Consider the following 18,708-nt stretch of genomic DNA (forward strand, 5'->3'; position numbering starts at 1 on the left):
TACAAAATACACATTGAAATACACTGCAGACAAATGCCATGCGGGAAAGATGTTATGTATATACACACAGAGGAACAAATGCATTAAAGGATGCCACAGAAGAAAATAGTTGATATAATACTTTTTGTAGATATACTTGTATATCTACAGTTTGTAGGTGTGTGCTCTGACATTCAAAGTTGTGGTAATAATCTACTTGTGATCTTAATTCAAATGATGTCTTGAGCAATGATTTAGTTTGAATCTCACTGCATTATAGTTCATGACACGTTGCATTTTCTCTGACGTAACTTTCGCCAGTCTCACTTTAACACACCAATAAGCTTGTTCATAGTTGTCTGAAAAACTTCTGATAGGAAGTTGCCATTTGTTATGTTTGTGATATCTTTTATACATGGGACAATACACATTAACATATAAAATGTAAATGTGCCAGATTGTAGCCAAAGGCTAATTTCCATCCGCAGTTACCATCAGGTTGATGGTATACAACAAGGTCCAGAAAAAGTTAAGTTAGACAGCACAATAAGTAGTACAGTACAATAAAATACACACACTCAGATATAATAATACACATTAAATACAATAGAGACCCATACAAAACAGTAGGTTGCTGCATGACCTCAGCTCAGGACAGATCAAGAATAAAGTCACCATAGTTGGCAAATGGAGAAGTGCTATAGTACTAAAGTGCAACTGTTCTAAATTTTTGAATGTAGTAAGTGTGCTGAAGGAAGAAAATGCACATCTACCCTGGTCGAGTAAGTAAAAGTGCTGGTATTGTTGCACTTAGCCCTATTGCACAAGTAGTTAGCATCAACAGATGTATTCACATGGACAATTCAACCAAAAAAAGCCTTCACAAGTGTATCTATGAATGAACCATTGCACAACTTTAACTATAAAAATAGAAATCTATAGAAAATATAAATCCTTAGAAAGCCATATACTGTAATGGCAGCTATGCTCTTATCTTCGACAATGACACATCTGATTGATTGATTGATTGATTGATTGAAACTTTTATTAGTAGATTGCACAGTACCGTACATATTCCGTACAATTGACTACCAAATGGTAACACCCAAATAATTTTTTCAACTTGTTTAAGTCTGGCAATCATGTATATCGCATCCCATGTTAGCCTAAAATAAACTCACAGAAGTCTTTGGAGGGATTTTTTGCAAAGGAAAAAATGCCACCCAGCATGCACAAGACATTAAAAGAACGTTGAGAACTTTTTGAAATTGGTCCTGACGTTGAGCAACTCAAACCTAACGTTGAGACAACATGCTTTTTGACAATGCTTAATCAATGTTGGGTTCTGACATAAGGGTTTTGGATTTTGGTCATTTCCCAACCAATATTTTACAATACAAATACAACGTTGAAACAACATGATTTTTGACGACATTTATTCAATGTCAGGTTAGAGACTCCTGCACTATAGCACACACGCAAGAGAATACATTATTAAAATTGGGGCACGTGTAATATAGACAAACGGCCGCTAGATGTCAGTATTTGTCAGTCCAATCAGAAAATAACAGCTGCCATGTGCAGTGTAAAATATGTTTTGTTCTGTAAACTCATCGAGGCTGCTACATTAATTGTTATTCATCCATCCATTTACAACCGCTTGTCCCTTTTTATTGGTGTAAAAGTGCATCAGGTAATGTTTTAAAAAAATGATTGATTGCACTAATGTTTCCAGTCTTGCTGGAAACATTTGGATCGTGTTGCATATTTGTAATACCAATATGTACGCATTTAATGGATATGATACGTGACAAGCGATGCAAAACAAATTGCAAACTTGATGCATTAAAGTGAATGACGTTAGCTTGCGTGTTAGTCAAGTGATGGTCACGAGCAGCTTGGGGAAGGAGAAAAGAAGCAGCTCGTATGCAAATATGCTCTGGGGCATTCCCATTGGACAGGAGCGTGGAGGTGTAGTCAGGAGGGCGGTGAAATCGAGCAGTGCAGCTTTATGAAGTAAACGGTGCCCCGCTTGCACAGTCAGACGTGTGCGTCTGAGTCCTCACTGGTGGAGTTTCACTTGGTTCTTATTTTCTAATAAGGCTGACTGTTGCATAGTTTGATGCTGCAGGAGTCATTTTCTCTTCTAGGCGGACATCTATGTTTTGGAGTTTTTGGAGCGCGTGCAGTTTCACTGACTGAATGAAATTGTGGACAGTTTGGAGCTTTTTGCCAAGAAAAGGAAGCCATTAGGATGAGCACCGAGGCACAATTACATTTGGGACTGCAGAAACCACCTATGAATTTTGTCAGCGACTTCGACTTGATGAAGTTTGGCGTAAAAAAGGAGACGATGCAGGCAATCGAACGATCCCTAATCGGGCCATGCAGCCAGCTCCACAGACCGGACTCTGTGTCCTCCACCCCTGGCAGCACACCGAGCAACTCTGTGCCCTCGTCACCAAACCTCCCACCAAACGAGCTACGAAATAACCCAGAGGGTGACCAGTTTTGGATACCCAATAACGGGGCTTTCCCTCACCCGATGTACCCCCAAGCTTTTGGGCTGACACCTGAGGATGCAGTGGAGGCCCTCATCGGGGCGACAGCGCAGCAGGGTCATCCCCCGGCGCCTCATAGCCACCACCAGCCACCTTTCCAAGTTGATTATGAAGGCTACAATCAGCTCAGCGAGACTTCGCATCACTACTCAGAGCTCTCTGCTGCCCCAGAAATGCTCCCGAGTACCCACTGCCAAGACCCCTATCTCAAGAATGACATGGGGTGTGCATCTCCTGAGTCCCTGGACGAGCAGCATGAGGGCAGTGGTGCAAACCACCATCATCACCACCACCACCTCCAAGGGCAGCACAGGCGATCCAATGCCGACATGAACTTTTCAGATGACCAGCTGGTGTCCATGTCGGTCAGGGAGCTCAATCGGCTCCTCAGGGGCCTTGGCAAAGACGAAGTGATGCGTCTCAAGCAAAAGCGTCGGACCCTAAAAAACCGAGGCTACGCGCAGTCGTGCCGCTACAAGCGTGTCCAGCAGAAGCACATCCTTGAGCACGAAAAGACCAGCCTGGTGTCCCAGGTCGAGCAGCTTAAACATGAACTGAACAGACTTGCCCGGGAAAGGGATGCATACAAACTTAAATGTGAGAAACTGTCTGGTGCAAACTGTTACCATGAAACTGGGTCAACCAGTGACAACCCTTCCTCGCCAGAGTATTTAATGTGAGATATGCTAATTTTCTGAGAGAACTGATTTTTATCAATAACCAGCAGTCAATTTCGCTCTTAAACAATCAGTCCCATGGATGGATTATCCACATTTAAGTCATGTGAAACTCAAATATCTTAAATAAACTAAGAGAAGAAATACTCTGCAGGCCCTGAATTAAGAAAAAGCCTATAAAGCATGCATGCAGGACATGTGTGAGAGACTTCTAGAGACACTTCTATCTTAAATCACATACTCAAAATCATCCCTCTGCAAATCATTCTTACTTCTCTTTTTTCATTTGAATTCATTTTGCTGATTTTGCGTTTATTTTTTTTTGTTAGCGGTTTGTGTTCCTGCTTTCTTAAAACATTGACTATAATGATGATGCCAATTTTATTATCAATATTGGGCTGAGCTGAGAGTCTGCTGGACAGATGTCTTATACTAGTCTGTCTTTTTTAAGAAAACAAACAATGATGCAAATTGTTGTTTTTGTGTTTTACATCAATTGTGGATCAATAAACCCTATGTGACTTTTTAAACAATGTCTCATCTCTTCATGGGGTTTGTATTTCAGACATGCCGCTTGCACGTCTTTTGTCACACTCTTAGCCACATCAACATTTTAGTCATTCACACAAGCAAAAAAAGAGGATGCATCTAACATTAAAAGTGTGGCGCATGGAAAGGGAATTTAGTTTATAATGTGTAAATAGTGTCCTAAAAATCGAAGATATGCAAAACGATTTTTTAGCTAAAAAGTATAATAGTAAACATATTTCTATGATGATTTATTAAATCCATGCCTTTTTATGTATTGGACATTTTAATGCCTGCAATGTGTGAATATTCACAGTATATACTATATAGAGTATATAAATATATTCACAATATATAACATGTTAGACAGTTGTAGAGTGCTGTGTCTTCATTTTTGTGGTGAATGAAGGGACAAGTGACTTTCTCTCCTCTGACCTTTCCTCTTCAAGGAGCATGGCTTCCTGTGGGATCACGACATGTGAAAGCACAGGAGGCAAGCTGGCAGAGGCTGTGGGGGACAGATAAAACAGAGTGGAAACCAAGCTTCCCCTCTACTCTCTTCCTCAGTCAAACAAATCACATCTGTATGTAGCGACAGAGGAAGAGAGGAGCGGGAAAAGCGCGGCAGCTGACTCCAGGCTGCTTCGAACACTTCCAAGGGAATTTTTGTGCCTGATAGCTTTTGTTGTATTCTCCTTTTCTGCCCTATTTGCTATTTTGTAATTCATAAGTTCCTGCAAACAGAAACTTCTCCGTTCACGAGTGCAATAATGTTTGGATGACCGACGTGCTTTTGAGGCAAATGTGATATAAGCGGCGTTTTTGAGAATTGAGTTTTTAGCATACAACAGTGAGCCTTCCACTGTCAGAGGAGACTTTCTGACAGTTCCTTCCCATTAGTTGTTCTAAACAGGTGGCTGACCGGCAGTAATTGCACAATCTCTTCTCCTTTCTTTTCATGTGTGACCCCTGAGAGTTCTCTGCTCAACCCTCACAGAACAGGTGCAAAAGCACTTTTCCCCCTGAAAAATTCCTCCTGATATTGGACTTCTTAAAACAGAAAATATAGTGGCACTGACATTGTCAAAGAGGTTTTAATTGATTAATATGTTACAGCTTCTTTTATTCAAAATACAAATCATTATGTCAAGGATATTCAGGACCACATTTCCAAAAAGCTAAGGACTGGATGGCCAAACTTATCCTTTTAGTATTAGTAATACTTGGTATAGTCCGGAGAACCACCATCCTCTACAGTAGACATTTGATTTTGGTCTATTTATTTTGTTAGAGTTACATGAGTGCTCTGCTTATTGTTAGGGACCTTCTGCAAAAAAGCTGGTCGAAAATAATCTATATAGCTCAGCACAGTGTTTTTAATAATCTGCTGCAAAAATGTGAGTCTCACACAATTTTTTTGAATGGAACTCGTGGCTCACCAGATGAATAGCCAAAATGATGAAAAAGACAGGAAATAAAAATGAACCTTGAGGAATACTGTACTATATACAAACCCCGTTTCCATATGAGTTGGGACATTGTGTTGGATGTAAATAGAAACGGAATACAATGATTTGCAAATCATTGTATTCCGTTTCTATTTACATCCAACACAATGTCCCAACTCATATGGAAACAGGGTTTGTAAATAAGTTGAATAAATGACAAATGGCTGCATCTTAAGAAAACAGTAATACCTTAGTTAAATAAATCACATTCCGGAAAAAAATTGTAACTGCCAAAAAGGAGAGCACTTAAAGGGGTGCCTTGAGGAACACCTCAGTTATTCAAATTACAAGTTTGAACTGCAGAGTTCTGTGGGAGCTGCCAATGTATTTACAGTGGTCCAAGTTCCTATACAACAGGAGCACTCTAAGGTTTTTAGAAATTTGCTGCAAAAATGTTTATCTCCAAAATTTTTTACTCAACTTGGGGGGAGGTATGGTGTCATTCCGGTTCCCTGGGCAACCTGGCAGCCCTGGATTATGGTAATTCCTGTGTAAATGGCTACTATGGGAGAAGGCACTTGCTAATCAATATTTACAGCAAATCATTCTTAATGATTAACTTTCTTACATGATATGATCTCACATGTGCATGTATTACATAATCATAGGTGATTTTAGCGCTATCGTTGGCGCATACAGTCTTTGTTTATTTATTCAGCATGCTCTGACACGTTTTAGTCTTTTTAAGAAGTGCCTTTCTCATGCGTTACTGACTTTGACTGCTTTCAATCATCGCCTGTGGATTTATAAGCATCAGCCAGATAATTCAGTGCCCGCGTTGGCAGGGAAGAGGGGCTTTGTGGTGCTGTGTGACGACAATGTACAGAAAAACGATTAGCCAGCTCTTTTCTCTCGAATGTGATAGGCCAGAGCGGCTGATGTGAGAGGCACACATTTTCCCCACCCCCTACACCCCGCCACAAACACCCCAAGCCCACAACGCCTGAGGCAGGCTACTGAGTCAGCAGGAGGGAAAGGTGTCTGCACGTCTGTGGCATCAGAATGGAGAAAGGGAAGGATTGCGCAAAAAAGAACACGATGATGAAGCAGGTTAAAGAGGAAGCATCATCGCGTCTTGAATGGTTTCAAAATCCCTAGACCACAGTGGCCTTCACTAATCGACATGACCAATACAACAATGTGATACACTATTAAAACAGAACATTTTATGCTCATAGATGCTTTCCAGTGGAGCTTTGCCAATGACCAGCCGCGTCAGAGACAGTGGACACAGACAGAAGAATGCAGCAGAGAGTTACCATTGTGTGGCAAAAGTCATAGGAATGCAGGCACACACGGACACCAATGAACACAGCCAGAGGCCTAGAGCCTCAAGAGAAGGCCTGGGCCAACAGCGTCCAACCTCACTTAGCGTTTGGACCTGTGATACAATACCAATGCTCCATGAACACGTTTAAGAATTTGTTGGAGACGGGTTCCTGAGTGACTGTCAGAGATTAGATACAAACAAGCCTTACTTAGTTCATCAGCAGAGTAAACGTGTTTGTTTCAAACAAACACTGCTGATCAAGGAGATAATTATTTGCTCACAATGATAATTTTAGCTAATCTTCTAAGTTGGCAACAAGTTGGATATTTGAGCCCGAAAACCAAATGAGCACCAGTTCCAAGTGCATTTTTTCATGGTTGTTTTGCAACTGCAAAAGCCCATACTAATGAATGTATGATAGCACGGCTTAACGTGAAGCACTGATTTAGATGGAGGACAGGATGGACACTGAGCTTCCTCTTTCACTTCCTAAATGAGGACCCAGTCAAGTGACTCTTTGTGAGAGCGTTAAGCTTGTATGTCGCAGGAAAACACAGCTTGGATGGTTGTGGTTTCCGTTCAGGATGTCCAGTTGTTTCTGGGCAGTTGTGACACTGTGAATCATGCACTGAATACACACGCACACTCAAGCGTCTCCATGGATATTGCAAACACAAATGCAAAATCACTACAAGTTAAGATAACTTTATCCAAACTAGATTTTTTAATGTACTGTATATGTCTTTAAAAAGGTTTCCCTTTATGGTTATACCTCCCTCATCCTCACAGATTCTTCAGTAATTATGAATATACTACCACTAGTGACTAATGTTGTCACATGACATGCATGGCAGAATACAACCGAGCGGATTAATATGTAGCTCTTGAACTACAATAAAGGTTGTGAGCTTATCGTATTGGCTGTAATAAGACTTCCTGGGGACTTGGTGTTCAGTGTGTTTGTGCATGAACTTCTTGGGATCTGATAGGATGAAGCGCTGATAAAGCGCTTGTCACGTTTCACTGGACACCACAGAGACAGCTTTGACAAAGTCTTGTTTCATTACAGAGCCTGGACTTTGGTCATAGAGCAAAGGGTGAACTACCATATATAATAATTACACACATTTCTCTCGTCATGAGAAAACAACACTGGGAAGCATTAAAAAAGAAGACGTTGCATATATACTGAAGGATGTTTCTTTTTTTCAACTACATTAGTATGACACTGCAGCTTTACAGGATAAACAAAGCCAGTCAACACAGGGGGAATTATCCAAGAGAGCCGACCTCTTTCCCTTTCTTTCCCTGTTAGGATTTCCTGTTCTGTTTTATGGGGGTCATGCAGCTGGCAGGCGCCCTCCTGTTTCTGTCCATAAGAATGACAGACATCCATTAGTGCACAGTAGAAACACGAGCTGTAGAGGTTAACTCGGCCACCTTATCCCCCCATACCCCTCTCCCCCCACAGCCTCTTCCCTTTCCTACAGTTCCCGACCCTAGTATATAGCCTACCTATCTTCAGGGCTGATCATTGTGTCTCTTGATTGCCGTTAAGCAGAGCTCCACTGATTTAAGGGTCAGCTTCTGCACAAGCATGTGCAAACTATGTCAGAAGGGCCAACCCCCAGTGAACACTCTATCTTGACTATACAACGCCATCTGCAGCGTACAGTACAACCAGATTTAGTTGTTTCTTGGTTTTTGACTGTTTTACTCTAACCCTGATGTATTGATCTATGTTTAGGACCTTAACAATGCAGACATGAGACCCCAGCAGTGGTGAGAAATGTTCTAGAGGAGTGTAACAGGCCTGCTCGAAACTGGGTGTGTCACTCTCCCACTAATGTGTCATGTTAACATCTCTGTGGTGTCATAACTTGTCCTTCATGGTTATCCAAAGGTGGCTGTGAAACTTTAGGCCATTCCGTGTAGCCAGACCATTTGGTGGAAATTTCTATCTTTTACAGACCCATCTTTATGGGTTCATTTTTCCATTTTCAGCTTAAATTAAGTCAGTATGTTTACATGCACTAAAAAAGTTGGACTCACAAAGTAGTTTGGTCTCTTTGTTTTTGTAATTCGGTCTGATGTGCCCGCAACGATCATCGACCAAAGATTGGAAGCTCACTGTGATCATTTGAAACAGAAACACATTTTATCAATTAATCTCTCAGCAACAAATCCCAACAATTGGGGTGTGGGTCATATACATGCAAAAATATTTGTTTTGAGTTTTTAGTTAGTTTTTGACTTCTCTTGCAGTCTATAAATATGAACTGTGGGTTAATTGGAGACTAAATGGTCCATAGGTGACTGTGTGTATGTTTTTTTTCTGTGTGCACAGTGATTGCCCAGTCACCATTTAGGGGTTATCTCCGCATCTTGCCCAAAAGTCAGCTGGGATAGGATGAATGTTTTTTTTTTTATCTTGCATGTGTGTTAAAAGACGCAATCGTTTCTGTGGCTGAACAAAATTAAACCAACACTCACAAGTCAATAACTATGTTCTGTTGTTAAAACAGGTTTGAAAACATGAAATAATGATGCATTTTGTTTATGAAATTAATACAAAACTGTCCGATCATAAACACTAAAAGTGGAGTTTTTTTAAACACTTCACTCTATCTTAAGTTTTCTAAAAGCTCAGTTTTTTAGGACAAAAAACTAGGTTTGCATGTAGACAAGAGGCCAAAATGCATAGAAAAATATGGGTTTTTAAAATATACTTTTTCCTTTGGACATTGCCTGAGAAGCAATTATTCACTTTACTTTGGTCGTGGTAATCTATATTTGTAGTCACAGATGCCCTGGGGCAGGGGTAGGGAACCTATGGCTCTAGAGCCAGATCCGGCTCTTTTGATGACTGCATCTGGCTCTCAGATTAATCTTAGCTGACATTGCTTAACACGATAAGTGATAAATAATTCCGCTGGTAATCACAGTGTTAAAAATAACATTCAAATTACAAAACATTCTCATGCATTTTAATCCAACCATCTATTTTCTTTCGCACCTGTTCAAGAAGTCGCATTATTGGTAAGTGACATATATTTATTATTGGTTAGCTTTAATAACAATGTTATTAAAAAGAATAAGATACTTATTATACCGTATTTTTCGGACTATAAGTCAGTTTTTTTCATATATTGGCCAGGGGTGCGACTTATACTCGTGAGCGACTTATGTGTGAAATTATTAACACATTACCGTAAAATATCTAATAATATTATTTAGCTCATTCACGTAAGAGACTAGATGTATAAGATTTCATGGGATTTATTGATTAGGAGTGACAGATTTTTTGGTAAACTTATAGCACGTTCTATATGTTATAGATATTTTAATGACTCTTACCATAATATGTTACGTTAACATACCAGGCACCTTCTCAGTTGGTTATTTATGCGTCATATAACGTACAATTATTCAGCCTGTTGTTGACTATTCTTTATTTATTTTAAATTGCCTTTCAAATGTCTATTCTTGGTGTTAGGTTTTATCAAATAAATGCCCCCAAAAATGCAACTTATACTCCAGTGCAACTTATATATGTTTTTTTCCTTCTTTATTATGCATTTTCGGCTGGTGCGATTTATACTCCGGAGCGACTTATACTCCGACAAATACGGTACTCTGAAAATGTTGGTCTTAAAAATGCACACATTTAGTTGTATTCTGTGTTAAAAAATATTATATGGCTCTCACGGAAATACATTTTGAAATATTTGGCTTTCATGGCTCTCTCACCCAAAAAAGTTCCCGACCCCTGCCCTGGAGTATAGCCTACTGGCAGAAACATTGCTACCGAATCATGTCAACTGACGTTTCAACCACCACCAAACAATCCATGTACTGTGGGGAAGGTGAACACAACCGCAGTGATTGGGATGCAGGAAGCCAGGTCCGAATTGATCACCCACTGGTTTTTCTGGACAACCTAATATGAGACAGAACTCAATTTTTTCAATACAAAATGCTTTCTGCTGAAAAAGCTTCAAAAAGATACTTTCCAAGTGCACTGTTGCATTCAGGCCCCTCTACCGGTACACATGTGTGCGAATCACTCAGTCGTGAACACTACACATACCAAAGACACAGACCAGCATTACAATTACAGCAAAGAACATGCTGAAGTTTTAAATACATAGTATAAAAGAAAATGCTTTTCAAGTAAAAAAAATACTGTCTTACAATTAGGTCGAGACAGCATATGCAGTATGTACTGAGGATTCCAAAATATTCTGATAATTACCCTTGCAAGTGCACTATAGTTTATCTGGGCCTGGAGGGGAAAACAAGAGGTCAGTCAAAGTGAACAGTTCCGAATCCGTACTCTATACAGTATTTGAACTAAAATACCTATTCTAAAGAAAGGACAATCTTCTAACCCCTAATTTACAGCCTCAACGGATGTTGATCATTCTGTAACACGACATGATGTAACATACATAGTTTGAATACTTGAACAACATTACTAGTTAATCATTCAAATTCTTTGGATATTCTTCCCGAAAGTCCAGATGATTGACTCAGCCTTAGCAGAGATACAGCAGCAGCTGGGAGTCACAGTGAAGTATCTAAAGAGACACACTGCCCACACGTGGTCACTAACATGTCCAGGGTGCTCAATAACATAAGTTGGTAAGTTTGGACTGAAAACCCCTGCTTGCACTTGATCTGCTATCTGGCAACCTATATAACTGCTTCTCGTGTTTGCACTACTTTTCTGAGAAGACGCCTTACACCAAGGGTCACCAACGCGGTGCCCGCGGGCACCAGATAGCCCGTAAGGACCAGATGAGTCGCCCGCTGGCCTGTTCTAAAAATAGTCAAGTCAAGTCAAGTCAGCTTTATTTGTCAATTTCTTTACATGTAAAGACATACAAAGGAATCGAAATTTTGTTTCGCACTCTCCCTTGCATAGACACAAAGAAAACACAAACAGTAAAGTGCAACATAAATACAGTATGTCTACCTACTAAAGTGACAAAAATATACAGTTCCTGTTATTTTTAAATAGGATATGGCTGTAAGCAATGAGTGTTTCATCAGTAGTGCAAATACTTATGATATAGCAGCGGATAAATAGCTCAAATAGCAGCACTTACCAGTGAGCTGCCTCTATTTTTTTTTTGTTTTATTTTTTTACTAGCAAGCTGGTCTCGGTTTGCTCAACATTTTTAATTCTAAGAGAGACAAAACTCAAACAGAATTTGAAAATCCAAGAAAATATTCTAAAGACTTGGTTTTCACCTGTTTAAATAAATTCATTTATTTTTTTACTCCACCCTTTTCCGGGCGAGAACCATGGACTCGGACTTGGAGGTGCTGATTCTCATTCCGGTCGCTTCACACTCGGCTGCGAACCGATCCAGCGAGAGCTGAAGATCCCGGTCAGATGAAGCCATCAGGACCACATCATCTGCAAAAAGCAGAGACCTAATCCTGCGGTTACCAAACCGGAACCCCTCAACGCCTTGACTGCGCCTAGAAATTCTGTCCATAAAAGTTATGAACAGAATGGGTGACAAAGGACAGCCTTGGCGGAGTCCAACCCTCACTGGAAATGTGTTCGACTTACTGTCGGCAATGCGGACCAAGCTCTGGCACTGATCGTACAGGGAACGGACCGCCACAATAAGACAGTCCGATACCCCATACTCTCTGAGCACTCCCCACAGGACTTCCCGAGGGACACGGTCGAATGCCTTCTCCAAGTCCACAAAGCACATGTAGACTGGTTGGGCAAACTCCCATGCACCCTCAAGAACCCTGCCGAGAGTATAGAGCTGGTCCACAGTTCCACGACCAGGACGAAAACCACACTGTTCCTCCTGAATCCGAGGTTCGACTATCCGACGTAGCCTCCTCTCCAGTACACCTGAATAAACCTTACCGGGAAGGCTGAGGAGTGTGATCCCACGATAGTTGGAACACACCCTCCGGTTCCCCTTCTTTAAGAGAGGAACCACCACCCCGGTCTGCCAATCCAGAGGTACCGCCCCCGATGTCCACGCGATGCTGCAAAGTCTTGTCAACCAAGACAGCCCCACAGCATCCAGAGCCTTAAGGAACTCCGGGCGGATCTCGTCCACCCCTGGGGCCTTGCCACCGAGGAGCTTTTTAACTACCTCAGCGACCTCAGCCCCAGAAATAGGAGAGTCCACCTCAGATTCCCCAGGCACTGCTTCCTCATAGGAAGACGTGTTGGTGGGATTGAGGAGGTCTTCGAAGTATTCCTTCCACCTATCCACAACATCCGCAGTCGAGGTCAGCAGAACACCATCCGCACCATACACGGTGTTGATAGTGCACTGCTTCCCCTTCCTGAGGCGGCGGACGGTGGTCCAGAATCGCTTCGAAGCCGTCCGGAAGTCGTTTTCCATGGCTTCCCCGAACTCTTCCCATGTCCGAGTTTTTGCCTCCGCGACCGCTGAAGCTGCACACCGCTTGGCCTGTCGGTACCTGTCCACTGCCTCCGGAGTCCTATGAGCCAAAAGGACCCGATAGGACTCCTTCTTCAGCTTGACGGCATCCCTCACCGCTGGTGTCCACCAAGGGGTTTTAGGATTGCCGCCCCGACAGGCACCAACTACCTTGCGGCCACAGCTCCGATCTTCCGCCTCGACAATAGAGGTGCGGAACATGGTCCACTCGGACTCAATGTCCAGCACCTCCCTCGTGACATGTTCAAAGTTCTTCCGGAGGTGGGAATTGAAACTTTGTCTGACAGGAGACTCTGCCAGACATTCCCAGCAGACCCTCACAATGCGTTTGGGCCTCCCAGGTCTGTCCGGCATCCTCCCCCACCATCGCAGCCAACTCACCACCAGGTGGTGATCGGTGGAAAGCTCCGCCCCTCTCTTCACCCGAGTGTCCATAACATGAGGCCGCAAATCCGATGACACAACTACAAAGTCGATCATGGAACTGCGGCCTAGGGTGTCCTGGTGCCAAGTGCACATATGGACACCCTTATGTTTGAACATGGTGTTTGTTATGGACAAACTGTGACGAGCACAAAAGTCCAATAACAAAACACCACTCGGGTTCAGATCCGGGCGGCCATTTTTCCCAATCACGCCTCTCCAGGTTTCACTGTCGTTGCCAACGTGAGCGTTGAAGTCTCCCAGTAGGACAAGGGAATCACCCGGGGGAGCACTTTCCAGTACTCCCTCGAGCATTCCCAAAAAGGGTGGGTACTCTGAACTGCTGTTTGGTGCATAAGCACAAACAACAGTCAGGACACGTCCCCCCACCCGAAGGCGGAGGGAGGCTACCCTTTCGTCCACCGGGTTGAACTCCAACGTACAGGCTTTGAGCCGGGGGGAAACAAGAATTGCCACCCCAGCCCGTCGCCTCTCACTGCCGGCAACGCCAGAGTGGAAGAGGGTCCAATCCCTCTCGAGAGAAGTGGTTCCAGAGCCCTTGCTGTGCGTCGAAGTGAGTCCGACTATATCCAGCCGGAATTTCTCGACTTCGCGCACTAGCTCAGGCTCTTTCCCCCCCAGTGACGTGACGTTCCACGTCCCAAGAGCTAGCTTCTGTAGCCGAGGATCGGACCGCCAAGTGCCCTGTCTTCGGCTGTCGCCCAGCTCACAATGCACCCGACCTCTATGGCCCCTGCTATGGGTGGTGAGCCCATTGGAGGGGTGACCCACGTTGCCTCTTCGGGCTGTGCCCGGCCGGGCCCCATGGGAACAGGCCCGGCCACCAGGCGCTCGCCATCGTGCCCCACCTCCGGGCCTGGCTCCAGAGGGGGGCCCCGGTGACCCGCGTCCGGGCGAGGGAAATCTAGGTCCATGATGTTTCTTCTTCATAAAGGTCTTTGAGCTGCTCTTTGTCTGATCCCTCACCTAGAACCTGTTTGCCTTGGGAGACCCTACCAGGGGGCTTTATGCCCCCGGACAACATAGCTCCTATGATCATTGGGACACGCAAACTCCTCTACCACGATAAGGTTGCAGCTCAGAGAGGAGAAAAAAAAAAAAAAAAAAATGAATCTTAATCAGGAAAAAATACTAACGATGTTCCATAAATTATTTTTAAAAAATGTTCAAAAAGATTCAAATTACCTAGTTTTCTTCTTCTTTTTTCCGGTTGAATTTTTAATTTTAAAGAGTCGAAATTGAAGAAAAACTATGTTTCAAAATGCAATTTTCATTTTTTTCCTGTTTTCTCCTTTTTTAAACCGTTCAATTAAGAGTTTTTTTCATCATTTATTCTCTACAAAAAAACCTTCCGTAAAAGGAAAAAAAATGTACGACGGAATGACAGACAGAAATACCCATACATGTATATATATCCATCCATCCATTTTCTACCGCTTATTCCCTTTTATATATATATATATATATATATATATATATACATATATATATATATATTTATCAAAGGTAAATTGAGCGAATTGGCTATTTCTGGCAATTTATTTAAGTTTGTATCAAACTGGTAGCCCTTCGCATTAATCAGTACCCAAGAAGTAGCTCTTGGTTTCAATAAGGTTGGTGACCCTTACCTTAAACAAATCAGACAAAAGAAAAACTATAGGAAGAGAAGATTATTTAGTTATTACTTAGTCAAAATACTTAAATTTATTTGGCTCTTAACACACCCTTCCAAAAGGTGTTGTGGGAATAAGTCGTAAGTTCTTTTCCAATAAAACGACATATAAAGTTAATAATTCATACGAGTGGGGGTAACAACATGTGCTTGTGCGCCTGCCCCAGTTTGCCTGCAGTGGTGAAAAACATTTGCTGTAAGAGTGTCAACTTCAAGTCTGTTTTGTACATGAGAGGTCAAAAGGCCAGTGCAAGTGTGTAAGTGACAGCAGTAATGGCGAGTGGGCTATATTTAAAACCTAGAAGGAACAGAGCCTTGACTCATGTGTGGACCCTGTTTCCACGCAACATTTTCAGCATCCAATATGACCTAATGGCAATAATTATTTTAAGACACTTGATTATGACATCTATTGCTTAAATGTAAAATGGAATATTTGCTGTCTTCTGTTTTCCGTAAAATGGTAGCTTGCACATTATTAGACTGTGTCAATCATGCTGCCCTTTTGGAATAGGTTTTATTGATCGCTTAGAAGATGTGATCTTTTTATTTTAAGGAGGAGATGGCAAAGAATTATCATTGTCATCGTTGTTGGCGTTAGTGCGGTTAAACTGTGAGGGTACGTTGTCGGCAGCTTAGGTGTTTGTGAGCTTTGGTGGAGGGAGCCCAATGGAAAGCACAAGACTTGGGTTTTCCCACACAGCATAGACTTTGAAATTGGAGCAGTTTCTCTGGAGCATAATCAAGCTCCGATCACCCGATAGATCTGTCAGAACTAAAGTTCCTCAGCAACAGAATGTATTTATAGTAATAAAATAAAGTCTACTTCATTCCAGATTTGTTGCAATTGAGCTAACTTGAGTTTTCCACACAAACATTCCAAAACAGTTTACATGGCAAATAAACATGAGATTAACTAAGAAAAGTGTGGCAGATAGCGTGTCAGTTATGCCTTCAGTCCTTTTGTTTTTAGAACAACTCGCCTTGAGGGCTACTTCAACATGCTTACACCTATGCTGTTATCTCGACTGTATATCTGTGTAAGCAGCGGACTGAGACAGAAGCATGAGAAATGGAGGCGAGCCTGGTCCTCAGGCCCACGGATAGGGGCTATGCTCTTAGAAGTAAACAGGTTTTATGTGTCTGTGTGTATTTTATCACCCCTGGAAAGGTGGCAGGACAAGACTTCCCACAGGATTAGCGAGAGCCTTGTCATCCCACATTTTGCTCTCCTGAATCCTCACGTTATTTGATGACGCCCTTCTTATCGTCACATCTGCCAGACCACTTGTGGGAGGGTTACAGGGTGCTCTTTCAGTACAATACACAAAATCAGATTTTTCATCTTTGAGGAGATCCTGATAGATGGTTATTTCAAATCATCTTTGACTGATGTTTGGAACTACATTGAGGACCATTGACAATGTAGATACAATTTAGATATGAATGTATCATCCAAAGCAGGGGTGCCCATTACGTCGACCGCGAGCTACCAGTCGACCGCGGGGTGTGTGTCAGTCGATCTCCAGCCAGGCTTTTAAAAAAAATAGACCTAAAAATTAGTGATCATCAATCTTCACCAAGACGTCACTTAAATGACATTTACGGTACCGGAGGGTCTTGTGAGATGACGCTGGCTGCTGCAAAATCATTATTATGAAAATATGACCGAGAGGAAGGCGAGAAACACTTTTTATTTCAACAGACTCTCGCGCCGTACCTTCCGTCAAAACTCTAAAGGCCGACTGCACATTTCCTATCTTCACAATAAAAGCCCTGCTTCATGCTGCCTGCGCTAACTAAATACAGAGTCTCGGAAAACTGGCGTGCACAAGCGATCCCTCAGAAAGCTGGCGTGCACATCACTTGTGCACGCCAGCTTTCCGAGACTCTTATTTTGTTAGTGCAGGCAGCATGAAGCAGGGCTTTTATTGTGAAGATAGGAAATGTGCAGTCGGCCTTTAGAGTTTTGACGGAAGGGACGGCGCGAAAGTCTGTTGAAATAAAAAGTGTTTCTCGCCTTCCTCTCTGTCATTTTTTCATAATAATGAACTGGCAGCAGCCAGCGTCATCTCACAAGACCCTCGGGTGCCGTGAATGTCAATCAAGCAAGCTACGGAATTTGCCGCCAATGTTTTTCTTGTAAAGTGTATGGAAGCTGGATAAATAAGATGCCAAAAACCAACCACTTTCATGTGGTATTGTACAGAAAGGTGGACTTTTTTTCTGCTCCATTCAAAAAATGTGGGTGTTATCATATTTGTCTGATTCCAATCAATGCAAGTCATCAGAATCAGGTAATAATACACCAACTTATATTCTTGTCTTCATTAAAGAAAGACATCTATATGTGTTACACATGCTTGTATTATCATTAAACACATTTAACTTGTTAACAAAAACATCTCTTTCATAAATAAATACATATAAATGATATATATGAATGAGGTAGATCCTCTCGATTTGGTCAATTGAAAAGTAGCTTGCCTGCAGAAAAAGTGTGGGCACCCCTGATCCAAAGCATCATTAAGTGTAACGATGTGTCACTTCATTTCTGTTAGTTTTTTGTGTTTTTGTATTTACTTCCGGTTCAGTGCTCTTATTTTGTTGTATTTCCTGTTTTTATTCACGGAGCACTATTTTTCTCTTTTCGTTGATTGGCAGCGGTTCACACCTGCTGTCAATCACACCAGTGTCTATTTAGGTCTCACTCGAGCACTCCTCAGTGCTCGATGATAATATTATGTTGAGAACGTCTATCTGCACGACTGCTTTATGTTTGCTTTTGTTATTTTCTTTTGTGTATTAAATTCATCTTACCTCCACGCAACTCTCCTGGATTCTTGCATACTCGGGGACACACAACTGCAGCCATGCGACATCCCAACAGTATCATCGAGCCAGAAGAAAGTGTCCTCGCGAGAATCCCTGTCGGCAATCCTCAGCCGACGTTCTGGACCGCACAATTCCTGGAGGACTTGAAGGCCAGGTTTGTGCGGTCCCAGCCTACAGACGCGGACCCTCTCCCCGCGGCAACGCCACCGGCTTCGGCTCTCCGACCGGCGCGTCCCCCGCCGCCATCTTTCCTCTCGGCTCAACGGCTGGCTACGGCTCTCCGACCAGCACGTCCGCCACTTCCTGCATGCCTCGCGGCTCCCGCGGCAACGCTACCGGCTACGGCTCTCCGACCGGCGCGTCCTCCGCCGCCATCCTTCCTCTCGGCAACGCTGCCGGCTACGGCTCACCGACCGGCGCGCCCGCCTCCTCCTTCACGTCTCGCGGCTCCTGCGGCTCCGTCGCTGACTGCGGCTCTCCGACCGGCACGTCCGCCGCCGCCATCCTTCCCGTCGTCTGCTGAGCTGCTTCTCCCTGCTCCTACGCAGCTTCCAGCGGCTGCTCCCCGGCTGCTCTTTTTGCCAGCTCCCGCTCTCTTTTTTGGTTCGCCGAGAGCTCCAGTGGAGCCCACAGTGAGGTCGCTTTTGTCCTCCTGCTGGGACTTGGCACGGGACGTGTCTTCGTCCCTCCTCCTGGTCCCCTCCCGCCCGTCCCTGGTTTTCGCACCGGGGGACTCCGACGAGCAGGCACGTTTTCACGCATGTGTGAACGGTGTCTGGCAGCCA

At 43.1% G+C, this 18,708-nt stretch overlaps 1 protein-coding gene across 1 annotated transcript; it reads left to right on the forward strand.

The window, feature by feature from the left end:
• Positions 1-1,998: 1,998 nt before the first annotated feature.
• mafbb (v-maf avian musculoaponeurotic fibrosarcoma oncogene homolog Bb) lies at positions 1,999-3,750 on the forward strand. Its single transcript, XM_061874848.1, has one exon. The coding sequence runs from the start codon at positions 2,234-2,236 to the stop codon at positions 3,218-3,220; it is 987 nt and encodes a 328-aa protein (XP_061730832.1). The 5' UTR covers positions 1,999-2,233; the 3' UTR covers positions 3,221-3,750.
• The last annotated feature ends 14,958 nt before the right edge of the window (positions 3,751-18,708 follow it).

The sequence above is a fragment of the Nerophis ophidion genome, linkage group LG16 (assembly GCF_033978795.1).
Source record: "Nerophis ophidion isolate RoL-2023_Sa linkage group LG16, RoL_Noph_v1.0, whole genome shotgun sequence".
NCBI lineage: Eukaryota > Metazoa > Chordata > Actinopteri > Syngnathiformes > Syngnathidae > Nerophis > Nerophis ophidion.